Source organism: Ambystoma mexicanum, chromosome 12, assembly GCF_040938575.1.
Source record: "Ambystoma mexicanum isolate Mex_15411 chromosome 12, UKY_AmexF1_1, whole genome shotgun sequence".
In the NCBI taxonomy this organism is placed as follows: domain Eukaryota; kingdom Metazoa; phylum Chordata; class Amphibia; order Caudata; family Ambystomatidae; genus Ambystoma; species Ambystoma mexicanum.
In genome coordinates, this window is record NC_090936.1 from 125,065,357 (window position 1) to 125,092,786 (window position 27,430).

Sequence of the window (27,430 nt, forward strand, 5' to 3'; positions counted from 1 at the left end):
CACGGCTATCGTCCAGGGAACAGATCGTGCAGCGCTGTTGAGGTGTCGCGTCTCGTTCAGTCGGGCCCGTTATGTCACACCGTCCGATCCCAGTCCGATAGCGTGTGTCAACCTTCAATAATCCGGCATCAATCTTGAGGGTCCCTATTCCGGGCGCCAACTGTGAAAACAAGGAAATGATATGAGGCAGGGTAACCAAAAAGGAAACACACCAAACACAGGTTACAAAGGAACATACAAAGTACTTTATTTTATACTGAATCCAGTTACAAAAGAACAGAACAAAATTCAGATAGCTATCGACCATCAGTACAACACAGCGAACTCCGGCGTGGTTCGGTGTGCTCAGTGAGTGCAAATATTCATTGAAACAGTCAGGCTTTTATACATTTCTCCAGCCTGTTGTCCAGCCTTTCTGCAGGTTAACCATTCCATAAATAAGTTACTGCTCTAGGGTCCCTTGCCAGGTCAAATCTAGTTCATTTTAGGTTTATACATTAACAAGAAGAAATGGTAATAATGTATGTTCTAGGCCTAACATTACAATGCGGGTTAATTTATACAATATAGTTAAGCAGGTGTTCTCATTCAATTATAGATCAGTTTCGGTGATACAGTTAATCCATTGCACACAGGCCAGCAGAAGGACAAGGTCTCAGCTCATGACCCTAACAAGTGGCCTGCAGGCAAGTTATACATTAGCTGTACAGAGGTCATGACAATCGAGTTCTGTTCTGAATAACATAGGCTACCATTTTAGCTCACATGGTGACTTTATAGAGCAAGAAAACCTAAAATGGCGGCTTGACGCAAAATGACAGTTTACATGGTTTCTAAGGTCAGGACCTTGCAATGCGAGTTTATTCACATGTAGTTTATAAGCAGCTTGTTAGCAGCTTGGCGTAGGCCAATATACATATATTCATAGCAATAGGAGGCACAATATAATTTCCAGTTTGATATACTTAGAGCCTGTCTGTTATTCCTCCTCATCGGTTCGCTCTTATCTTCGCTTGTTTACTCTTCTCCGCTTCGGCTCCCTGTGCCGGGTTGCTTACCTCTCACTTCAGCACTCTTGCTGTTCCAGGCTCCGCTGCCTGCGGTCATCTTGACTGCATGCGGCTCTACCCTTCTCTTTCTACTTATTCTTACTTACTGTACTGCGGCGTCTGGCCATTCCTCTCTTCTGCCTCGGATTCTGCCTTCCACTCGTTGTCAGCCTTTTTCTTGGACCTTCCTCCTTTATTTTTTCTTTGACCTGTTGGCTCTATATATAATCTTTCTATCGGTTGGGACTCACCAGCATTCTGGATGCTTCCTCTCTTTGTGGATGTTCATCCTACTGTGTCCAGTTCTTCTGTCTATCCTTTTAGTGCTTCTTGGTTTGTAGAGGAGACTGCCTCTTCCACTTTACCTGTGCCTCCGACTCAGCAAACATCAGCCATCTACTGAGTGTTCCTTTGGCAACTCAGCTGATTGAAGAGTTTTTTCACTACTCATTGGTTCCGGAAATCCACTTACCACAACTCCTTTAAACAAGATCTCCAGGGTTTTTTCTGCCTTCCGGCTTTTTCCCTGGGAGTTGAGGCTGGCACCCTGGGAGCCCCCGAGGGCAGGTTCATATCACTGTCAAGGTGGCCTCCGGAGGGACCAGACCTTATTTACACGAGCGGAAGGTCCGGACTCATAAGGACAAGACTTCCAACAAGGAGAAGAACCGTCTAAGGGCTAAGGCTGCTCTCAAGGACCTAACATCCAAAGAATCAGGTGAGGAGAAGGGGGAGGTGGAGCAGAGGCCTGACAACGGGGATTTCCCCGTTTCGAGTCTCCTCATTGGCTCAGGGGCTGCCATGCCCCTCGCCGGGAACAGAGTACCCGGCACGCACGGAGTACAAGGGAATACCGTGTGGTATGGCTCGCAAATGAGCCAATCACCACGCTGCATTCCCGTTGCGCCGCGCATGCTGGGTACTAATGTGAGATGTTACATGTTTATACCTTACTTTAAATCATGAGGCTTCTTTCCTAAAATGTGTTGTTTTGACCTGTGAATGCGTACCGTTCTCTCCCTTCAATCAGTGTCAGAAATGTTGCCCCCATAGTGAAAATCCATAGCAGGCACCCATGTATATATGCACATGAAGTGAACATATCTTAAAGTGAATGCCATATATCGAATATTGAATACTGAAAACCGATATAGTGAATGTATTTAGGGTGGGGTAAAGGGTTAAATATTTTTTTGGAAACGGTCGGTATGGGTTTTTAGGGGATGGAAACAGGGGTTTGGGGGCGGGCCCCCCAAAAAAAGAAAAAAATGCATTCACTATAAAAGTTTTCAAGATAAAAGATTTCATATATGTGCATTCATTATACATTACTTCGATATAAAGACATGTAACCAACCCAGGCTGTGGTTGGGATTTGGTTTTTAAATTCAGATTGCCCCTCACAGTCTTAAAAACATAAATATTTCCCGGTTTGTCAAAGATTACTAACTTTTCACACAAAAAGGTTGTAAAGATGAGCTTGCCCTCTTGGTCCATTTTCACTGAAGCGCTGCCTGGAGCATCTCATTTTCACTAAAATGTAAATGACTTCACAGAGCAAAACAGAAGGAATGAAATGGTCACTGACAATGACAGAGGAAGGATAGCTTAGAGGCAACCTGTTTGTCTTGGAAGCAAGACAAAGCAGCACAACACAGGTTCGAATCCCGATCCCTGCGTTTAGAAACCACTTGGTGGTATTAAAGGATAGTTCCGGGACTTTTTTTTTATTGTCCCTACGGGTCGGCAATGTGTTTGTAAGCATAAATCGGTAGATCGTAGGAAACTTTCCTATGGACCTTACCCGACTTTTCGCCCATTATCGCACTCGAAATCAGCCTCCATTTTGTGATAATCCTATCATTCCGCCGCATCGACCTGGCTCACCTGCCTTTGCGGCACTAAATCAAATCCCCCGCCCCTGAGCCTGACATCAGCAGACGCGTACTGCCCATTTCAAGCACGTCTCGTGTCAACAATCGCTGCGCCTCAGCTATTGACGTGTTGCCATGGAAATGGCAGGACGCCTCTTTCCCCAATAAGTATAAACAGACCGTTTCACAACATACAGCAGCAGATTTTCGATTCCATTCCTCTCTCTGTGTTACTTTGAGTATTCTGTGACTCGTTTCAGTGCTCTGGTCAGCTACCTTCGCCGCTTGTAGCCCGTGTGAACACCTGTACCATCTCTGTAAATTATTTTACTATCTTTACCGCACAATGGCCACAATAATGCCGTATATGTACGAGCCCGAGTACACCGAGGAGGAACTACTGGAAAGGCAAGCACGCGAAAACGATGGGGATTCGGACGGCAGTTGGGAGGACCAGTCAACGGATGAAGAGCCTGGACCATGTCGCATGGACGGCGTCTCCACCTGGTGCACGTGCAATCGGTGCGAGCTAATGCCAACTGAGGAGGAGAACTGCTGCTGCCGTGAAAATTCCGGGTGCTTGGCCTACATTTCGGAAAGCGAGCAAAGTCTGCAGGAAGGCGAGCAAAGTCCGCAATGCATCACCGAGCTGCCAGAGTTCAGGGAAGCCTGCCTCTCACGGACAGTGTTGAGGATGATGATGGTGCTTATGCACGAACTTCGTGGCACTGTTCGTCCGCGTAATCCGAGTAACGAGTAAGTATACTCTGTTTGTGATGTCAGTGATGCCACCACTATTTCATGGTCGTCTCCCACATATAAAATTACATTTACATATCATTCGAACGCATGTAAATTGGTTCCATATAGTGCATTTTCTAGATATAATTTTTTTCTAAGAAAAATGACATGTGTTACCTGAATCGACATTGATAAGAAAGTTTGGTCAGTTTAATACAGTTTGCATCTTTTTTTTTCACAGGTGGTACAGGCTGGTGGCCTATCGTTGCTTCACTTGGTGGCTTCACGGGAGGCTCGGACACCGCGTTCGGAGAGTAATACCTGCCTGTGCGGTACTTGCCATTAGACAACATTTCCCCAGTGACAGTGGACAATACCGCGGATTTTCCCTCGATGTGCTGCAACCTCAACTTTACAATGTGTAATGTTTATTATTTATGTTTAACTAAAATCTAAAATAAAGCCCAACATATATTTTAGCAATGGTTGTTTTGATTTTTTAAATGAATCTAGTGTGTCTCCGTTGAATAGCCTTCCAGTGCCTTGTCTTGTCACACCACATGTCTCCGGGCAGCATCCTCCCTCACGCTGGCCGCACACCTTCAATCCACATAACCGTTGAACCCATATATGCAGCAGTCATACATATATTATTTTGTGGGTTGGCATCAAGCGTTGGCAATAAAAAGCTGTTGGATTTTATTGATACAAAACATGGTTATAGGTAAATAATAAATATGGTTGATCATAATAAATCCTCTTTTTGGGCACCGGGTACAGAGATGACCCCCATATATTCTCCTCACCCCCCTGCCTTCCATGTAGTAGATCCTGCAGCCATCCTCTTACATTCAGTTAGATGGCCTCTCCTTGGTGAGGCCCTGCGGCAAACGGGTCTTGTCTGCACGACCACCGCCCCGATCCACCCCCCCGCCCTATCAAAGGCAGTTCGCACCGGGGTACTTGTGCTGGCAAGTGGAGCTGTCAGGGAGCGATAAAGGCCAAGAGGTGCCAAAGACCATGTACACTTCAAAGTGGTCTATAGAGCATGGGTTGTTGTTCCCATGTCTACCTCCAGACCCCGTGTCTCCTGCCAAGCATCCCCCCTCACGCTGGACGGCCCCCTGCAATCCACATAAGTGTGTCTCCATTCACGAGTCTTCCTGTGTCTTGTCTGCACGACCACCGCCCCGATCCACCCCCCGCCCTATCAAAGGCAGTTCGCACCGGGGTACTTGCGCTGCTGGCAAGTGGAGCTGTCAGGGAGCGATAAAGGCCAAGAGGTGCCAAAGACCATGTACACTTCAAAGTGGTCTATAGAGCATGGGTTTGTTGTTCCCATGTCTACCTCCAGACCCCGTGTCTCCTGCCAAGCATCCCCCCTCACGCTGGACGGCCCCCTGCAGACCGCATAATGCCACGACATATACACGTCATTCATTCACAAACACACCCCTGTTTCGAATTCTTTATAACCCACTTCATATTTCTAATGAGAACTTCTTTGCGCTTTGCTAGTCAACCCGTGAAGGTGCTGGTTATCTGCTCTTCGTCTCTGTGAACTTCCGTGACCACTTTGAGCAAACTCGTCAGTTTGCAACCTGTGAACTGCTCCCTGTTCTACGACAAGAAACTACTCTGATCCCTGCATCTAACTGTTTGTTCGTCAAGGTAAGTCCATGTACCATAATCATTTTGCGTCCAATTTTTTAATTTATATCTATTTGCTAGTAGTCATCAAATTGCATCCATGTTTTCTTTTCGTTCACGACAGTACATGTAAGGAACTAGTCACATGTTCTGAGTTTAGTCAAATTACTTTTTCTATTTTTTGAAAGTTATTGAAATACTTATCCGCATGTGAATAACGTGTATAGTTCCAAGAACCAAAACAAAAAATTGAACCTTTTATGTGTCATTTAATGTTTTAACACATTGGTATTCATAGAGAATTGTTGATCTTTACTTTTCAGAACTTTCCATAATGCCTGCCTGTTCCATTGGCGGTTGCCCTTCGAAGACCCATAACAAATCTGAAGATACTATAATGCATGTTTTCCCTAAAACAATAGATCAGATAAGAGAATGGGTCCGATATTGCGGATATCCAGCCTCTGAGCTAGAAAGTAGAGTCCTTGAAGTCTTTGCGGACAAGAGGGGTGATCGATACCGCATCTGCAGCAGGCACTTTAGCCCAGACATGTACTCCACATCATTGCTAATAAAGAAGAAAACACCGCGAGCGAGGCGAAAATTGCTCTCAACCGCTATTCCCACTCTATTCCTCCACATCCCTCCACTGGTGAGTCAAGTTTACGTATTTGTCTCTCGGCCTTGCGGTAGTGTGTAGCATTAGCTAACAATAATTTCCCCATTTATGTATCCACTCAATATGAAGGCGGAAGATTCTCCATCCGTGTCGTTATTGCAGTCATCAGCCACTTCAAGCGCCTATCGGGTAATCTTACTTAGCTATTCTGACACTGACTTGTTTTAGGCATGTAAATCAATAGTTTTAATTGATCGTGTAATCATTTTACCTAATGGTACACCACAGTACTCGTCCTCTAGTCTTTGTTTTCAGTTATAATTATTGTTATCCAAAATAATGCAAGTACTGTCTTTCAGGGAGATGCTGAGGAGTCCAACGCATTGACGACAACCGTAGATGTCACTCAGATGCTCGAGGTACGTTTCCGGACAGTTCCATCGATGGAGATCATCAGATCTTGCATTCTTGTAGCGTGATTGTTACACACAATGTTTCTTTCGTTTTGAGCCATTGGTATGTCCTTCTGTCGTCGCCCTCCTATGTGTCTTCTTTTTTCAATATTGTGTTCATTACTAATGAAAGTCCTATGTTTCAGGGAGTCGATGGAGCATTAGTCCAAGAAGAAGGGGGAGCATGCAGTTACGGGTCGGCGCAACAGCTTGCAGAAGTGTGCACCGCAGTTACAGCGTCCCTTGATGTTCTTATGCATTTCGAGGTATGGATACTGACAGATCAATCATGCGAGATCAAATGACGTGATTACATCCGCTATACTTCCTTCTTTATTAACGCAAGTACTATGTTTCAGGGAGCTGACGGAGCTTCTTCAACAAGAACATCACCCCTAGTAGTTGATGCAGATCTCTGGGTGGTGACACTTCCAACGATGGAGCAAATCGAATCATATTTAGATATCCATTATTTATTTTAGACAACTGATCATTTGTGCAGGTCTATTTAGATGAGCCGTTGACGCCTGCAGAAAGTTTATGTTCTTTTAAACAAAATAGAAAACCATACTAATGCAATTACTGTGTTTCAGGGAGTTGCTGAAGCGTCATCTTCAATAATATCATCAATGGAAGTCTATGCGGAGCCCGAGGTATGGATCTTGACAGTTCAATCTAACTAGATCAACAATGCGTGAACTATTGTCGTTTGAATGTTCTACACAATGCGTTCATTCGTGTTTTGCTATTGAGATGTACGTATGGGTATTGGTCCCCAAGTACATTTTGTGTTTTCAATATTATTATACATACTAATGAAAGTTCTATGTTTCAGGGAGTCGATGGAGCCTCAGTGAGTGATGGATGTGCTTATCATGAAAATATAGTCGTTGCAGCGCGAGAGGAAGTGGAGACATGCACACACGAGTCGGAGCAACAGCGTCCAGATGTTGAATTTCTAGGCAAGAAAGTTTCAAAGAAAAGAAAGCAAAAGAAGGTTAGTGTCCTGTTCACTATATTATGTTGTCTTTCACTGTCAATAGTTCAATACTGTAAGTTGTGTTTAAACTGAACATCCCTTTTCTAATCTGTCCTCTAGTTGCGAGTGGGTGTAAGAACTAGATCTACACAGACAGTGAAGCGAACGAGAGATGTTGCTTGTCAAACCTTTTGGCAGGGACTTGAGACTGGAGATGCATCGTGCCAATGGGAAGAATATGAAGTGATTGACAACGGAGCTATACCACCACCAGCCATTGATAGTGAATGTCCTCCTGGTAGTTTGGATGCAGTCGGAGATCAATTCACAGAATCCACACCCGCAAAAAATAAGAGCGCGCGAAAGTTGAAGACATTGTTTTTTTCTCCCATCTCCGGACAAGGAACAGATGTTGCAATGGAAGAGAATGAAGTGGACGACAATGAAACACCATCAATATCACTCAGCATAGCGGAAGACGATATCAGAGATTGTACCTTTCATGCGAGTGACATGTCCTCAACGTTACAGGCCGAACCAGCTGGGATGCAGAGTGACAGTATAAGGAAAGAGGCCAAATTCATTGTATTCGATAGCTGTTTGATGGATATTATTATGATGATGAAATGTGGGCATTGGGTTGGTGGGGAAGTATGTGGGGAGCCATTGATTAATGTGACTCGTGCAATTCGAGGCACTAACCTTAAAATACATGCCACCTGTACACAATATCATCCGTTCGCATGGTCTGCACAACCCATGCTGGGGCAACTGCCAGCAGGCAATCTACTTTGTGCAGCGGCCGCACTTTTTAGTGGTTCAAGTTTTAAAAAGTTACAGTATTTCTTTCAGTTTGTGGGAATCCATTTCATTGCGAAAAGTCAGTTCTACAAATACCAAACCGATTATCTATTTCCAGCCATCAGCGAAGCTTGGAGAATGGAAAAAATGTCAATGGAAAGTACATTCGCGGGCAAACGCTTCAGGCTAGCCGGTGATGGACAGTGCGACAGCCCAGGATTTTCAGCCAAGTACTGCACCTACCACTTTCAGGACATGGAAAGTAAGAAAATTGTGAGTTCGGTGGTCGTGCAGGTGTCACAAAGTACATCCTCAGTGGCCATGGAGAAAGTTGGCTTTGTAGCATCATTGCAAGAACTACAATCGCGGGGAATGGTGATCGACCTGATAGCCACGGACAGACATGTTTCAATTGCCAAGACAATGAGAGAAGAGTACAAAAATATAAATCACCAATTTGACGTATGGCATCTTGCAAAAACAATCAATAAAAAATTGTCGGCTGCAGGAAAAAAAAAAGATATGCAAGGTATTTCACAGTGGTCCAAGTCAATCAGCAACCATCTTTGGTGGAGCTCAAAAACATGTGAAGGGTCGTTGGAAATTCTACTGGAAAAATGGCGGTCAGTAATGTTGCACTGTAGCAACGTACATCGATGGTCGACAAATGAGCATTTCCACAAATGTGAACATGGCCATTTGTCCACAGAGGAGGCACGGAAGAAGAAGTGGTTGATTCCTTCATCACCCACTCACAAGGCCATTGAAAAGATTGTATTTGATAAAACTATAACAAGAGATTTGAGGGGACTCACGGAATTCTGCCACACAGGAGATTTGGAGGTGTTCCACAATATGTGCCTAAAGTACAGGCCCAAAAGATTGCATTTTGGCATGGAAGGCATGATAAATCGGACTCTTCTAGCGGTCTTGGCACATAACCATAATGTTGGCCGTCAACAAAGTAGGACGACCGGAACTTTAGGGACGCTTCGCTACAATAAGGCCTTCACTAAAAGAAGTAAACAATGGGTGATCAAACCAGTGTTTGAGGATATGCAATATGAGTTTATTGAGAGACTTATCGTAGATGTCCTCGATAGGCACATACATGGAGTGGTGAACGAACCTATGCAGGGGACAACTGCATTGCCACCCAACATTGCCTCTGTTCCATGTCCACCTAAAGCAGAGCTCATTGAGAAATACACATCACGGTTTAAATGATTGTAATTTGATTGTCTGTTCTCTCGAGTCTCCTCATGTTGCAGGCCCATTGCAATTAAACCAAACAGTAATATAAATCATTTTTACAAAAATTATAGAATGTTTCCGTATTACAAACACATGGCCGACCCATAGGGACAATAAAAAAAAAGGCACGCAGACAAGATGCCCTTACACTAACTGGAGCTAACTAGAAATGTGTGCTCGCTCAAAGTGAAGGTCAGCTGCTTTGATGTTTTGCTCGGGTGGCGGAACGGCCCACGACCCAGTATAAGGTTCTATTGTGATTTGACCTTGACAGGCCGGGACCATCCTGAAAGACTAAGAAAAGATAATGAATAAAATTTCAGAAACGAAACGATGAGCCACGTTCATTAGAAGAAGTAACGTCGGCAAAGAAGGAGTGGTGTTTCGGGTCTGCCCTACACAGAGACACAATGGAAAATGCAAATATAATGTAAGTAACTTTTGATGAGTTTATACCGCAATTTCATTACTATACAGTGGCTTTAAAGACGGGTTCAGTTGTACTTGTTCGTTCTATGTGGCATATTGTTTTCTACCGCGCACTATCTTGAGGAGAAACATCTGCTTTTACTGAAGCACCTCAAAACCTTCCTCTTTGCTTCTGCTTTCTCTCTCCCTCTCCCCTGCTACAACTGGTCCACTGTCTGCGACCTCGGTCCTGGGCCCTTCCACTCTCCACCTGCACTGCCTCCCTGTCAACCCCTGCACTGGGGGACTGTCTCAGTATCCTACAGCCCCCCCTTCCCAGCACTTGTTCTGCACTTACCTTGCACTTGCCACCAGCTGGCCCTATTTATTTATTATTTTATGCTACTTACCTTGTACTCCACTCCCCCCCCCCTGCCTCGCCACGCCTTTAAACACTTGTGTACACCCAGTAGCGCTGTCCTCGCTATGATTTTAATAAGGATCTGATGGTGAGACTAATTTCATTTTTTATGTTTTTAGGTACATCATTCACTACTGTCTGTGTCACGAGTACCGGACACCGGCGGACGGCTTCTACAGCCGCCAGTTGCTTCTCCGCGTGAACAACGTTACCACCCTGACCATTTTATGGGACGATCGCCAAGTACAAGTATGCCCTTACGCGGTACTAACGGTTAGATGCAACATACCTACCGTTGTGGTGGCCTAGTGCCTCGTTGTTGGAACAGCCATGCGATTATCAGTGCGACCGAAGAGCTTATTTTTATCGTAAACCAACACCCTGTGTACTGCACACGAACATCGCTTCCCTCAAGACGAACTAATTTGGATCGAGAGCAAAGAAAAATGCAAATCGCTGAATATTCTCTAAACATTTGATGTCCAATAAACGTACTTTGCCAAATGTACAATCTTGCCGTTTGCTTTTAAACCACGGTTTCACATTCCGAATTGTGGCGCTGTATTGTGAGATGCTCTAAGACCCTGTGTACAGCAAAGGACCATCGCGTTCCTCAATACGAACTTTTTGGAACATGAGCAAATAAAAATGCAAATCGCTGAATATTCTCTAAACATTTGATGTCAAATAAATGTACTTTACCACATTTACAATCTTGCGGTTTGATTTCAAAGTACAGTTTCATATTCCGAATTGTGGTGCGCTGTATTGTGAGCTGATCTGTGTTGATTTCCGGGGTCTGTGTGGAGTCGCGTAGAAGACGCCTGGGCGCGTTTGCCTACGCAGCTCAGTCACGTCACGGATAGAGGTGGGGAATATGAATGTTTTGATAAAGTCTGTTTCAGGGGCGGGGGATTTGATTTAGTGCCGCAAAGGCAGGTGAGCCAGGTCGATGCGGCGGAATGATAGGATTATCACAAAATGGAGGCTGATTTCGAGTGCGATAATGGGCGAAAAGTCGGGTAAGGTCCATAGGAAAGTTTCCTACGATCTACCGATTTATGCTTACAAACACATGGCCGACCCGTAGGGACAATAAAAAAAAAGTCCCGGAACTATCCTTTAAGCGCATTATACATGAAAAATGTATAAAATGAATGAATGCAGCTGAAAGTATGATTGGAGGAACACCCGTCATAAGCATTCTGGACTCACTTCTGCTGACACTTGCGTAAACCAACGGCATGTGGGGAAGATGGCTGCTTATTACCAGTACCTACCCGAAAACCAAAGATGTGTAATTTGCTCTAAGGTCCTGCCTCCAAGAAGTGTATAATGCAGCCTCAAATCTTGAAAGAAAGGAGCAGCACAATAGTTGAGATTGTATTGTAACCTTAGCCCAAGCAAGTGGGTGAGTGGGCAAGGCTTTAACATCCAATAATGACCGGATAAATGAAGTACGGGTGAATCAACAAGCAATGGTGCCTGTCCCCTTGCAGGAATACACAAACCGCATTTGACCATAAAGGTATGCAAAACTAAAAACTGTACAGAAAGGCAAGAGTGTGTTAGTTATCCATTTAAGGCATTCTCTCTGTTGTTATAATAAGTGAAAACATTCAGTGCTTTATGATTATCAATGAAGTTATTTTTTGTAATGGAAGAAACACCAGCCAGATATGGAACAAATGCCAGCAAAAATAAAACGTGGTGTCTGTAGGCCAACAACCTGGACCACTTCATTCCAATTAGAGCTTGCCCACAAGAAAAAGAAAAAAAACTAAAAAGATCAAAGTTTGATTTAATAAAGGCATGGGAGCTTCCTATCAAGGACTCTCTTTTTTCGGTTTATTCAATCAGCAGCACGAAGAAGCACTTTTAATTTGGCCCTACAATTCTCATAACCGCCCCATACTCCTTGGCTATGCTAATCCCTATGGATATTTCCACCCATCATTCCTGCCTCTTCCCAAAACCCCTCCTCCTAGGAACTCTTTGAGCTCGTTTTAACAAGCCTTTCCATCAGACTTTACAGTCGAAGCACCTGCCAGTGTTTGTTCAAAACAATCTTCTGAAATGTAATTACTTCATTGGAGTTGTAAACACACTACAGGTGCAATAATTGTCAACCAGACCTGCATTCAGCCATTCGATTTATAAGCAGTCAAATGTGTTCACTCCGTAAAAAGATTTCCATAAAACAGTACATTTGATAAATACAGCAATTCATAACACAGTAATACTACATAATATAAACATCTCATACACACAGGGTGACCCCATGATATATACACAAATCATAAGCAGTGTCTTTCACTGAAATCCTGTTTAAAAACAAGCATTGGCAAAGACACTGAAGTACTGTTTAAATAAAGCATTGGCAAAGCCAACATTTTTGGCTTGTGCATATGTTTTAAGCTTTTTCCAGGCACTGCTGTACACCTTGCGGGACACTGGCAGCATGTCATTAATATAGCGTAATAAGGCATAACAGTTTAAGTAAAGCTATGAAGCACACCTTGCAAATTTGCTACTTAGCACTAAAATCTATGGGTAGACAATACAGGCGCTTTATGAAATTTATGGGTCTTGTACTAGTAGCTTTGGCTGCTCTGCAGCAACATACAGATGAATGTTAAACTGTCACTTTGAACAGTGGGATGTTATGTTATGTTACTGGGGTTTGTTATATCACAGTGGCATCTTTGGTGGAAAATTCAGGTTACCTTTTTTATTTTAGAGACAAGATGAGTCTCCCTAGAACGAAAGGCTGGCGTGAGAGCCTGTGGAGATGAGCACCCCAATGCAGACTCTTGCTGGGTTGCACTTGCTTGTTATTATCTGGTTCCTGTTTTCTTTTGCACTGCATTTGTCATCTGCACGTATCCATAACAAAGGCAAAGACCACACTGCCCAAAACCGGCTTCTCAATATTTACCTGAATTCCAGAAAACAAAAACTAAATCAAATAAGTGAATGGTTCAAAGAGGTTTATTTGATTTGTATGATGACTTTTTGTTTGACTGCTGTTGAAATGCAGATTTAATCCCATCAGGATAACAGCAAGATGCATCCTCTGGATTAAGAATGATTAAAAACAGGGGTTACCCTGAAATCTTCTTTGGAGTGTCTTGAAATCTTTTCGGTAGTAGCCAGTTTGCAGAGGTCTCAAGTGGCTCCTTTTCAGGCCTTAGGTGTTCAGCTAGCTTTGTTTATGAAGTTTACAACACTTTGCGTTCTAGTATTTATACTTCTATATAAGAAAGCTAACACTACACGTAGATTATTACTCCATAGCAGAATAGAAACAAGTTCTACTGCCAATCAAGTGAATGAACCGCTTCAGCTGAGTACACACCTATGTCCTAAAAGAGACTCGTATTAAGTTGCTCTGTCTTCGTGTCCTCCCATGTCAATTCCAGAGGTATTGTGCTGTCCTTATGCTAATTTGTCAAGCCACTTATTAGTTCTGGCTATTAGGTGGTGCTCACACACCACATATAAGCCACAATTATGGCATTGTAATATGAGAAGAGTTAGATGGGATGTGAGGAGGGACACAAAGCTTGTGGACGTTTATTTACTCACCCATTAATTAGCCATGGCATTGCTAATCTCTATAGCCATTCCCGCCCCCAACCGGCCATTCCCTACCAAAAACCGATCTTTGAGCTAGCTCTGTCACACAGTAACATCAAATGTTGTGCTGTAAATAGCCTGCCAGTGTTATTTCAAAGCAGTATTCTTAGAACAAATGGCATAATTGGACATGTAAATGTAGAGCTGCTGTAATACACATATCTTAAACAAGAAAGCCTTCGGCTACTTGACTTATAACAGAATATGTATCCTTGCATCTGGTTCCTTGCACTGAAATCCTGTTAAAAATAAGCAATGGAAAAAACATTTTTGGCTTGTATGTAGGCTTTAGGTAGACGCCTGCATGGCACTGCTATCATATGCCCAGGTACTCACATCATTTTACAGCTGGTACCTGCTTATGGCTATCTACTACCATTATGGCAGTGCCTGCCAAATGCCTATCCCATGCCTACTCAGACCTAAAACTGTTGGCTTTGCCAAGGTAGTTTTGCCATCACATTTTAAGCTGCCATAATGAGCATTAACTGGCACATAATAGTGCATGCAAATAATACTCTTGCTTTTTTTAGATTATTTTCATGCACATTTTCTCCCTGAAGTTCACAATTATTAAGTAATAAGACAACATGTGTATTTAGTGCATTGCTGAAGTTTAATACAAATAAGCCCCTGCATATAGACGTGCATTTGAATATAGGTGGTGAGCTGGCGATGAAATAGATTTGTTAAACGACTGGATATATTAGTTGGCCACACATTATGGGTTGCATATTTGTTGATATAGTTCCGACGTACGGGAACCCAAACGGTTGGCATTGCCAATGCTTGTTTATGTAATGAGATGAAAACGCAGCCCTTCCAAGAACTTGAGATGATCTCAAAGCCACACATTCATATAAGAAGTGGGGGCAATAAAGAAGGCTATCAACCAGGATTTGCCTGTTCAGCACCTGCAGAAATGTCATCAGGGCCAGGTGAGCCAGATGTATTCAAAAGTGGGGTCCTATAGTGGGCCGAAAGAGAGAGGCTGCCTTATTCTGGCCTTTTCTCTTCACTTCTGCAACACCAGTGAAAGCTTCATTGAAGCAGTGAATATGCAACGAAGTGACCTGTACGAACTTAACCACTGATAGGATTTCCACTGAATAAAGAAAGTGAAAACCAATCGAATACCTCATTGCTACTTTCTGATGGCCATGAGACATTGGTGTGTCACACTAAATGGTTTCCCTGTATACTATATGCCTAGGATATGGGATATTGACCATAACAAATCCTAGCAATGTATATAGACTTGCTCTAATAAAGTTACAGAACTTTCTTTCTAGTGTAGAGTTGTGTGCGGGCTGCATTGTTACACTGTTTACAGAGATTATTATTATATAAGTATTTCCTTTCACAGAATGTTTCAATATTTCGTGTAACTCATGATCACACTGTTTTCTCGTAGACACACTCTCTGCATTTATATTGTATCCAATGTGGTTGTATCTGAGAACCTCCATGTATTGAGCATCAACAATTACATATAACTCAGGAGAATTGTGGTTTATCTTTTAGCACATTATAGATTTTGATTGTGGTGTTTAAGATAACGTTTCCCTGTTATGGTACTCCTTTTTTGCCTCTCAGTAAAAGCAGCTGTAATGCAACTATGGGATTACAGAATTGAACCCCATGCTCTTCCAGGTAAGTGTCAATGTAAAGGTGTACCATTGGCAGACGTAATGTCCCCAACCACATTAACGTATTCCACAAGAATACCAAACAAATAGCGGGGCATACATGCATGTTTGCAAACAGATTGTGCATCCGCAGATTCATTAATGTTAGTGTGCAAGACATATTCCCTTGTGCTAATGCAATTTTGCACAGAAAGACACTCGGCCACATTACAAGGTTGGAGGTAGCCTTGCTAGTAAAATCGGGGCAGACCTGGCGGAATGAAAGGCACCCGCAGCACAACTCGGAGTTTGCCGGTCCGGTAACAACGGTACCGGCAAGCATACCGGTACCGTTGATACCGCCAACCTCGTAATGAGACCCACTGTTTGTATAAGTGCAGTATACATTTGCTCTCTGCGATTCTTTTGAAAATCTGTCCACTAATTCTGAAGTCAGCAAAAGGGTTATTTGCGCATAAATGCAGTTTGTGCTGGTGCAAATAGTGCTTCTGCAACAGCATTAGTTCTAGTCAAAATGGCATATGCACTAGGGAAAATACAATTATTAATTTTCAAAATGCATTTGCGGTCAGCAGTTTTTCTGTGTCCCCACCGCAGGCGCGTCTGTGTTCCAAATGCCACTTGCCTTCCCAGTGCTTGTAACCACATTTCGGAGGGCTGTGATTGTTTTATTGAAAGAAATGAGTGTCCTTTACTTCTCTGGCGCCTCTGAAACACTCTGAGCTGTAGGCTCCTGGTACCCAGCCTGTATTTTTTCCATTAAGAAATGTTGCCTTATTATCGCTGCCTGTTAAGAGCGTTCTTAAATCTACGTTTTAAGATGATTCTCTCCTAGCCCCAATATTGTATTACATGCATGCATGAATGGCTGCTTATAAGTGGGTGACTTATGTCTCCTCGACCTCAGACCTTTTGTTAAGTGAATTGTTTTACTCACTAGTTTTAGTAATTTGTTTTATCTTCATCTTGATATGCATTTTACTTGGGACCCAACGCAAAGAACACAAAGTAATAGATATGTACCGACAAAGTACAGTAGCCACAAGTTGTGACTGAGACCACATATACATTGCGTGCACTTTTTGATTCATAAGCAACCTGACATGCAGACACATGCAATTTGCGCCAATCTTAATGTGCACACTCAAATGAACGCAGTTAAAGTAAAAAGAGGAAGAACACCAGGCCCAAGCCCCTACAAGTACAATTTAAGACAGACACAGGAAAGTGAAAAGTGAAAGAAATGTTGTCTTGAAAGTCATAAAAGCCTTTGGGGAAAGTAAACCACTTTCAGGGAATTGTTTGAAGAAATTCTCATTTGTTCCTCCTAAATGGCCTGGGTTCCAAATCTGATTTACTCAAGGTTGGAACAAGAGCAAATTGTACAAGGGCAAGCGACTTGTTTCCTCTGTGTGAATCAGGGTGCTCTTTCTACATTGGCACGTGTATCTTCCTTGCCTTCTGGCCTTGGCTAATCTGCTCTGCTCACATGTGTGACGGGATACCCACCACAAATAAGCATGCTGGCTCCTAGAATCAATTCAAGGGTGTTTATTAAAGACTTGTTATGTTCAGAATGGTTGATTCACAAGGTTCTTTGGGGTCTAAAGGGGCTCAGGATGTTTGCACTGGAACCGGCCCTTCTGCTCTCGGCTTCCCCAGGCCTGGTTCCCACCTCCCTAGCCCTGACGCCCCTATAGGGGTGATTAGTAACTCAGATCGGTAACACCTATCTGTCTTTATTCTTCTCTAAACTTTAGGTGTTTTCGTTGAGACGATGGCTACCTGACTCCCTAGGGAACTTCTAACTTTCTCTCTCCTGTCATTGGTTAGAACTTGGGGAATATGGAATGGTGCCCACTTTCGCCTAGGGTCATGTAGAGGAGCAGACGTACACATCTGCATGAGATCTGACCCCCCCTACGACTCCTGTATTGGAGACATGGGACTGTGCCCTGTCTAAAACCAGCAAGTATTTGGAAGAAGGCATCCATTAAAACTCCCATATCGTTGTACCCTCGAGTTGATGACAACCTGCAGTAGGAGATCCCTGAAGGAATATGAGAAAGAGCCAAGAAACTGTACTGATGACATCAATGTGCACAACGTCCTGAAATACTGAATGACGATGATGTATGATCCTAGAGGAGAAATGATGAAGTAAGGAATCAAGTGAATCTTAAAATTGTAAAAGAAGATTACACGTTAAAGTGCTGCAGAAATCAGAAGTATAACAAATGTACATACGCCGACAACACAAGACAGACCAAGGCATCGTGTAGGCCAGCTACAAGTTGTGAACAGAATGCAGGTGGAGCCGGTTGTTGTACAGAAAACCGGACATTGGTATCATGAAATAATAAGCCAAAGAATCATGAAGAGAAAATGGAAGGCTGTGTCACATAAGAATAGCAGTTTGTTGGAGCTGCATTGGGAGGTTGTCTGGCCTGAAGTCAAGAACTGAGAAGTTGAGGTCAGCTTTATATGCTGAAGAGGAACGTGTGCAGAGGATGAATATTCCCACGTTAAGGTGCAAGAAAGAACACAGTAGTTGCCAAGTCTTAATTCATTTAAAAACATTTAAAAGTTGCTGAATTAACAGAATCGTGGTCTCTTGTCACGTGAGTCGAGGCAGGAAAAAGGTCTTGTGGAGTTCCAGACACGATAGTGTGTGCCCTCAATCCTGTTGCATTCCCAGGACAAGAATATTCTGCAAGACCAAGTACAAAGAGAATTTCACGGCAGATGGCATGGGTGATGAGAGATGTTGGGCTAATTGGGTGGTAGGGCAGCTTTTTGTCCTAGCTGGTTGAACCTGTGTCTTGGCTTACGTGCTGAAAATTAAACCGAATGTTCCAGATATGGCACACACGTGCCAAACAATTGTATTAGTCCATATAACGAATGACCTTATAGCTTGAGAAAACAATGAAATAATGTGTAACTGATTTTTCTTAAAATGACACTATGAAGAAGTAGTCATGAGTTGTCCACCGGATATTGGACAGCCAATAATCATCATCATTTCTATCTTACTTAATGCTAATAGCCACTTCTACTCTCTGACTCACTGTTGCTCTTCCCGCTCTACTACTGTTCCTATCCTGCTACTACTGCTACCGCTCTACTACCACTGTCTTCCTCTCACTGGACCTCCAGGGATATCGGGCCCTGCTCACCTCTCTCTCGTTAACCCCTGATCAGAACCCAGGCACACCCAGCGAAATGGTGCCTGGCACACCCCTCTACTCCCCACTACCATCCATATACTTCACTCGCTACTCCAACTACCAACTTTATTTACTTCCAGTTACTACCACCACGTCTACCACTACTTCAGTCCAGCACTACTCCTACTCTACCTCTAATATTAACACTCTCTCTCTCTCACACACAAACACTCCACAGACCCCCTCCTTAACAATAGCCTCCCTACTTCAATCGCTCTCGTCTCCACTGGTCTCTTGGATTTCCTCCACTGCCTCCTGTCCTCACCCAACTAACCCACACCTACACATTCGCACACCTCCTTAAATATGCTTAAATATCCCACTCCCTCCCACAATTAGCTACTTACCGTGTCCAGTCACTTACCTGCCTTCAAGGGGTCCGACAGGGGAAGGCAATGGGATGGCTTAAAAGGGCTGATAAGCCCTGCCCTTTTTCCAACATGGCCTCTGCTGGTGTCCTGCGACGCTGGCACATTCAAGGCCTGCAGGGCCTTTAATCATCATGATAGTTGATTATATCCCTGCATAGTGTTTAAAGGACTTCATGAGGCCTGTATTTATTAATACAATTTCCCTGGTGGGTTAGTAGTGGTTCCCTATAGGGGCAGACTCCAGCAGACAGTCCGGTGTTGTGGTGGAGTGGCACCCCTTGGTGCCGCATCGACCATTGCTGAGACCTGCAGTAGGTGTTGTGCCATACGTGTTATGGATGCCACCAATACCGGGTGCTCTCCAGCGTCTCTCCTGGATGTGGCGGGGCTCTCCCTGACCCCGCTACTGACGTCTTCCGCATTTTTGGGACAGCTGCCCCCTTCCATTTAAGGCCCAGTGGAAGTCATCGCTGCAGGTAAGGAGGGGTGGGGGAAGGAGCCTGCCTGCATTCAGGCACTCGATTTGGGTGGGTGTGGGCTCCCCTGCCCCCTTTGACAGAGCCACAATGCTGGCCCTGTCACATATGTTAGATTAACTTGATGTATATGGCTTCCTCTGAAGTCCATTATACAATACACCCAAAATAAAAAGTAACCGCAGTGAAAAATAAAAATCATATTTCACTGCAGTGACATCACACACCTATCTTACTCCTTTGAAGGACGGTTTTCTGCACAATGTTGACTCCTCTCAGAACCCCACATTATGCCGAAATAGGAAGCAACATCCTTCTTAGAAGACAGAACTCTACCTTTTCGTCCAAGAATGTTAAAATGGCATGAAAGACGCCCATAAACATACAATTCTAGAGGGGCGTGTTGTATTGTGCATTCATGTTCCTTGTATACAGTTTTAGATTTCATGATGTCATGGAGAAGGGAGTGCCTAAGTTCTAAGATGGAATTGTTGGTGGTTGAGATGGTTGAAGTGCTGGGGAGGCTCTGGAAGAAGAGGCAATGAGAATGAGCGAGCGTAGAGGTGAAGGAGGCCGAGGGCCCTGTTACCCATGTACTGGACTTCAAGTATATGCAAATAAGTAAGAGTGTTTTTTTTAATTTTTTTTACATACTGCCAAAGCTTCATCTTTTTAATAGGGTGACTAGAAAGTCAGGGGAAATATTCCATCTAAGGGTTCAAAGCCATATCATGGACAAATCGATCATCACTCTTGCTGTCTAACAGATAGGATTCTGAAGCCCGAAGTGAAATATTGACCCCCCAGTTGATAGTCACCCATATGGCATTCCATATGTTACCACATTTTCTCGTTGACTGTTTTTTTTAGTGGGTAGTTTTTGCTTCACTAGTGTGTTAGGTTCTTTATCGAAAACTAAGAGAGGTTGGCTGAATCTCCTTTACATTATTTTCATTAGTTCATCATTACCATAGTCCTCCTCAGTGGCAGGGCTTATTGAGATTGTGTTTAGAACATAACTCTGACTAAACAAGGCCAGTCCATCCTTTATCCGAGCTTTCGCATAGTGTGATTTGGGCTTCTATCTTTCCCAAGACCGAGGTAATATTCAATCTTATCATTTTCATTTCATGAAGGGTAGAATTCCATTCACCTGAAGAAGGGAGAATAACATCCGAAACGTGTAGTCAGAGCAGGAAACCCATTACTGCATACAATATCTTAGTGATAAATAGAGCTCCTACTCCTGTGTGAGCTCAATCCAGTTGCATCATTTCAAAAGATGTTTTCCTAATGTTTGTGGCAACATCTTTGTAAAACGTTACATTATTGTCACCACAGAATCAGCAAGGTGACCATTAACCTATGTATTGGTTGTGCTTTAATTACATATTTTCTTTGAATCTGATTGAGAACTTGTACTCAAAATATTCATTTAGCTTTTTTCATAGATATAAAAAACCTGATTTTCCTTTAAAAAAATCTGCCTTGTGTATTTACGTGATATCAGTTTGTATGAAATCATAAGGGATTATTCCCATAAGAGTGCATTTGCCTTTTCTTGATTAATTTCAAGGAACACATGTGTTGTTTTGTCGTGTCTATGTATCCCTTAGCCAGGGGTGTGCAGTGATTTTAACAGATCAAATTACAGAGAATGATGTAATAAGAAAAAATGTTAAAACGAAAAATATCGAATTGTTGGTATAAAATGTATATGGGGAAAGGGGTTGAGGTGATGGGGAGAGAGTTGGGGTGGGTTTAAAAGCATAGGAAAAGGGGTAGGGGGATTTAGAGGGGGCCATAAAATTAAAAACAAAAAAACTCAAATATTTTTCGTTATAGCATTTTCTTATTACAGTATTCTCTGTAAATTAATTTGTTGAAATCGCATGTAACCTTCAGCCACCAGCACCAGAAATGATTTTGAACATTTCTCCTGTAGTCAATCAACTCTATTAACATTAGTGCGCCCCACCCTTCATGTGGTTGCCATTCTTTATCTGACATGTATGCAGTCTCTGAAATAATACTTTTAGTAAACATAAAGTATATCATGGATACGTGCTTGCCAATGCCGTAAAACAATCCACATACGTAATAAAATCTGTGTCTTCATACTTCAATAAGCGTGATACGTCCGGCACTGTAACCGCAGCTGGACCTCACCCTACTGTATGTAACTAAGTTCTGCAACCCTCTTGCTGCCTCTGTGCCTGCTTACCCCTGGGTTAGGTGCGCATTATAAATAAATAAAATACAAAATACAAATACAAAAACATATACTTATAACATTTTCTGAACTAGATATGCTTTTGATGGACTAGAGTTACCTGCTGATGACATCAACAATAATATAACGGTCAGCACGTTGAAGGATTGTCGGCCACAACTAGTCATCGTTTTGCTTTCTTTCGGCCATTAGAGAATTACCTGTTGAGAAAAATGCAGTAGCAGGATTAGGAGTCATTATCACCTGCTCTTGATGACACTAATGTCTTTCATGCACTACTGTAGGAAAATCAAACTGTTATCAATAGTCTGCAAATCAATTGTGAGAAAAAGTTAGATGATGTTTACTGATGGGGAATGGCCGCAAGGTTAAGTTATGTTACTTTGCATTTATATAGCGCCTTATGTACCATTGGTATGGTCTCAAGGCGCAAGTGAGAAATGCGTCAATATCCTGTCAATATCCATCAGTCTATTGACAGGATATTTTTACACTGACATTATGAATGCATTTGTAAAGATATACAAGTAGGAACATCAAAAGAGCTGGAAGGAATGTTACCCATACTGAAGGCAGATACCCCAAACCTGAGGTTTCCTGTCTCGGGAATGCCGTTAGCACCCTAAGCTTCAGGACGTACAACAGACACATGTAAAGTCCAGTGCTAGAAATGCTCTGGAACAGTGAAATGGAGTTATGTGGTCACAATTAACATAATCTACAATATTGCCAGGTGTCACTCCGCAGTTCTCTGGCTGGGTTCACGCTATATAAATTTATATTTTGCAAGAAAAGGGAGTCTTGTCAAAGAGCAATGAAATGTAAAGTATGCAATGACGCAGAGCAGAGAGGATCCTAGGTTAAGGTGTCCTTATATTAGAGACATTGGGCCTCATTACGAGTGAGGCGGAACGGGTTAAAGCGCACCGCTAAAGGAGGCTGACCCGTTAAACCCATTCCGCCTCATTACAAGCTCCCCTCGTGGGACCCGGTAAGTAACGGCTGGTCAAACCAAGCGTCCTTAACGGGTCCCGCGAGGGGAAGAGGGAACAAACAACGGGCCGCTCGTAATCGGCCCGTTGTTTGCTCCCTCTCCCATTCCCATTCAGCCCTATGGGGGCTGAAATGGGGATGGGGAAGGTCCGGGCCCGGGTTCCTGGAGGGAGGAATTACCGGGCCCTCCGAACTCAGAATGGCCTGGTAATTCCCCATTCCGGGAACTCGGACCTGGACCCGATTTTGGCGGCAGCCATGCCGCCAGTAGCGCCATGGCTACCGCCAAAGTCGTAATGAGGCCCATTGTTTGATTTAGTGATCTACATAGGGGGTGAATGGGCAAGAGTGAGAGCATATACACGGGGCAGGGATGGAGGTCAGAATACCTTTTGACACTGACACCGGGCCCAATATTTACACATTTACAAAGAGTGATCCTGAGGGAAGAATGCAGGGGAGGTGGATTGGGGGGTTCGTTTGTACAGGAGGGTAGAAGGGTTTAGGGAGTTCTTTCCATTGCTAGCACGTGGAGTTTGACTCTCATTTTGAAGAGTTCCACTGAAGAGATGGCTTTGATGGGCAGAGGAAAAGCATTGCAGAGGAGTGTGGCAAGTAGGGAAATGGAGCCAAGCAAGAGTAGGTGCAGAGGGGTGATGGACTGATAGGTTTTTCAGAAATGAGGAGCTGTGGGTTTTTGAGGGAGATTACAGTGAGATGCACTCATTGAGATAGTGGGATGCAAGACCATTGATGGAATCATAGATGATTAGCTGGAACTTAAAGAGAACACTTTTGCATGGAGTGCCATCCAGCGCGGTGAACATTGATAGAGGTGGGGGAGGATCTTGGTGAGTTGAAAAGAATATGCGGCACGAGGTTGATGACTATGCTGATGAAAAGTTTATGGTCACTGTCAGGGAACCCCAAGGTTATGCTCCAATGATGAGGGGTTGATTAGTACGAGTGGAGGAGATGGGAAAGGGGAGCAGTGGGGTTGCCTCGGATGCAGTGAGAAATACAACAGACTGTGTGGAGATGATCATGAGGCAGCATAGATCATCCAGTGCTGGATGGTAGATGGGCAGTTGGGTGTGTGTTCGGAAATTGCAGGTGTGAAGGAGGGGGAAGGAGGAAATATGAGTATCATCAACAAAGAGATGAGATTTAAAACCAAAGGAGCAAATACATTTGCTGAGGGAGCAGATGTATGTTGAGGCAAAGTGGACCTAGGACTGATCTAGGAGGAATGGCCACTAGCTGGTGCATGGAGGGGGGCTGGGGGGCAGGGATATGCTGGTGTCCCATAAGATATATAAGGAGTGGTCGGAGAGGTAGGAGGACACTAAGTACAGTATCCATGAAGCAAAGTAGTGAAAGAATATAAAGGATGGAGGGGTGATCTACAGTGTCGACTAAGAACCTCACTCTACACATTGACTCATACTTATGGGGCACCTCAGATGTGCAAACGACTCTTTTTGTGGTGTACCTTAAGCGCAATTTGAATGTTCTCACACTTACTAAGATTGCTCAAACAGATGATAATGCAGTCCTATTTTAGCTTTTAGTTGAGGATTGAAAGAGCTCGGCCGAATCCATGCAGCCACTCTATGCAGAGAACTGCTTTGAAATGTGCAGACAGGATGTTGACCGATTTAATAAATGAACATAAACCTGTTTATCGCCTCATTCTTGCTGTGTTTATGACTACAATAAACTATCTCCCCAAGAATGCTATTGTAATTTTTTGTTATCGGGTCACATCGGCCCGAAGAGTCCCATACAACGTGAATGGCATCTTTGTTGTCTTCAGACGTGTACGGCTGTACTTTACCTCCGACAACTGCACTTAATAGAGACAACAACTGAATGAAAGATGGCATGGAAGTGGCCACTGACGCACACTCCGCTCCACTCTGAAAGGCTGCAACCTTAAAATCTTGCTCTCGGCTTAAAACATGAAGTCGGCCCTTTAATTACTGGTACAGATTCTGTGTGTGGAAGCTAAGCTTGGCATCGGTGGTGATCTTTTGAGGACAATCACCTGTGGTTCCTATGAAGACATGTGCATCATATAAACCCTTTTGTTTTGTTCTCCCACCCTTCACTTCCTTGACCGGTCCTCATTCCACAAAACCCGTCAGCAAATTCTTACCGTCTTTCTAAATCTCTAACGATTGCCACAGTTTATCCTCGCCATTTCCTATACGATTGAATTCCTTTTGCCGCGGCCAGAATCACGTGCCGAGAGTCTGATCCTAGGCCTGGTTCAATTATATTGTTCAGTTTAGTGGGATATCACAACAGGAAATACCTTTCATTATTTTAGATCATTAAATTGGGTCCGAGATCCCGAAAGCCGTATCCCTCTGCACTCTTGTACTGCTTTACTGAAATACTACTTGCATCTGTAAGGAACATGCAAAATGTGCTTGATTAGCAATGAGATCCAAATTCATGAAACTTACTTAGTACCATCCAATTTTTCCCCCATCTCCATGACTCAGACCTTTCAATAAGCAACAGCTTTTAGGTTGCAAACCTTTATTGTTGCACTGGTAGAATCCCACCCTTTCAATGGCTAAGGGGAACACCAGAGACTAATGACCAGTCCAGCCTCGTCTGCCCAATTTAAATTAAAGATCACGTTGATATATAGGTGATGACAATTGTTATGGCCACATAAGTAGTTATTACTGAACATCCCTTTTCATGTATACGTTATATTGGCATTTGGTGTGTATCTTTGATTTGCGAAGGTTCGTAATTGGACCCGTTTCTTTACAGTGGATTTCAGAGGCCACAAATCATTTTCCCTGGGCATTTCTACGTTTCTGCCATTAGTAATGAATTACATGTAAATGCTATTTGAATTTTATTTGATTTATTGATCACTACACACCAAAGCGCTTTAAAAAATGTTCTGGACAGCGGATTAAATCAAACGAGTCAGAAGCAGGTATTGATCATTGAGATGAGAGATGGTCCTGAAGACGAGTACGAACATGAGGATAAGAAGAGACAGACCGGAGCGGGAGGGGAAGTGCTTCCCAGTGCTTAGGGGCAAGATGAGCGAAAGGAAAGGTACAGATTGAGCACAGAGTACACAAACGAGATAAAGGGACTGAGAGCAGCGAGAGAGCGAGTGGTAGAATAGAAGGAGAGAAGGACAGGCCTGTAGGGAGCAGCCATGCCCGGAAGGCATTTAAATACCAGACACAGGAAATTGAAAAGTAAGTGTGATTCAAATGGGAGCCAAGGAAGCAACATTAGTGCAGGGAAAATGGAGTCGCAAGAAGAGAGAGAAAAGAGTGCTCGCATATAAGGATTATAGAGAGCAAAGCGCAGCCAGGTGAGTGGCAGGTAGGCTAAGAAGAAGACGGGAGCAATACAAGAGGAGAGAGAAACAGAGAGAAGAAACAAGGGTTTTAGCAGCATGAAAAGACAATGAAGGGCGAGCTTTCCAAAAATTGAAAAGATGAAGTCGACAGGACCGAGTAAGAGATGAAGCACAGTGAGAAAACAGAAGAGAGGAGTCAAAGATTATGCAGCGATTCCGAGCAGAGGATGAGACTGAAAGAGAGGAGTGGGAAAGAAACAAAAGGTGGAGATAGAGACGGAGGAATGGGGGTAGCAGGAGAAAAGAGAACCTCTGTCTTAGAGGGGTTCAGAGGAAGAGAGTGGTCAGACATCCAAGAATGGATGGCCAACAGACAGGACGTGAAATTAGAGTGAATAGAGGAGGAAAATGAAGAGAACGAAAGAAAAAGCTGTGAATCATCAGCATAGAAATCACATGAAAGACCAAAAGATGAGATGATGGTGCAAGGGGAATAGTGTAAAGAGAAAATAGAAAAGGACCCAGCACCAAGCCTTGAGGAACACAGCATTGCAGTGAAGCACCTTTGAGGATTATCCAGCCCAAGAAACCGAGCAGATGCGGTAAGTCAAGTTGGAACAAAACCAATTAAGTACCGAGCCTCGGAAAGAAAGAAAGAAAGAAAGAAAGAAAGAAAGAAAGAAAGAAAGAAAGAAAGAAAGAAAGAAAGAAAGAAAGAAAGAAAGAAAGAAAGAAAGAAAGAAAGAAAGACCAGCAGTCTGCGTAGAGTGAAGAAGATGGAAGCCAGATTGACAAAGAGGGAGAAGAGAGGATTTGTGGAGGTACACAGATACCTGAGAATACACAATACATTCAAGGAGCATGAAAAAAAAGAAGTAAGATAGGCTGTAATTAGAAGGGTGGGGAAGGGTCAAGAAAGGGTCTCCTAAGAATAGGGTGACCCTATACTCCCCAGAATTAGTGACAACTGACTCCAAACATTTAATTCTCCCACTTAGATCATTAATGCATAGAATGGAATTAGCAGGGACCAAAAAGAAAAGCATAAATAATCAAAGCCTATCATGAAAGGACGGACGAGATGTAGGTTCCCTGGCTTCAGTCACTCTTTTATCCCTCTCTTTAACATTACATCCTACTCCTGGGTGGGCTTCTCTCCTACAATCTAGATCAATCCTATTATGTCCTCTTTCTCCCCTTTACTTCCTGCCCCTCACCTGGAACATAAAGTAGCATCCAGGCTTTAGA

At 43.4% G+C, this 27,430-nt stretch overlaps 1 protein-coding gene across 1 annotated transcript in view; it reads right to left on the reverse strand.

Annotated features, from left to right (window-relative positions):
- SHISAL1 (shisa like 1) overlaps window positions 1-27,430 on the reverse strand; it is a 798,077-nt gene that overhangs the window by 469,669 nt on the left and 300,978 nt on the right. The window contains exon 2 of the mRNA XM_069628146.1: window positions 21,947-22,046. Coding sequence (XP_069484247.1) covers window positions 21,947-22,013 — 67 coding nt within the window. The 5' untranslated portion in view covers window positions 22,014-22,046. The remainder of the gene's footprint in view (window positions 1-21,946; window positions 22,047-27,430) is intronic.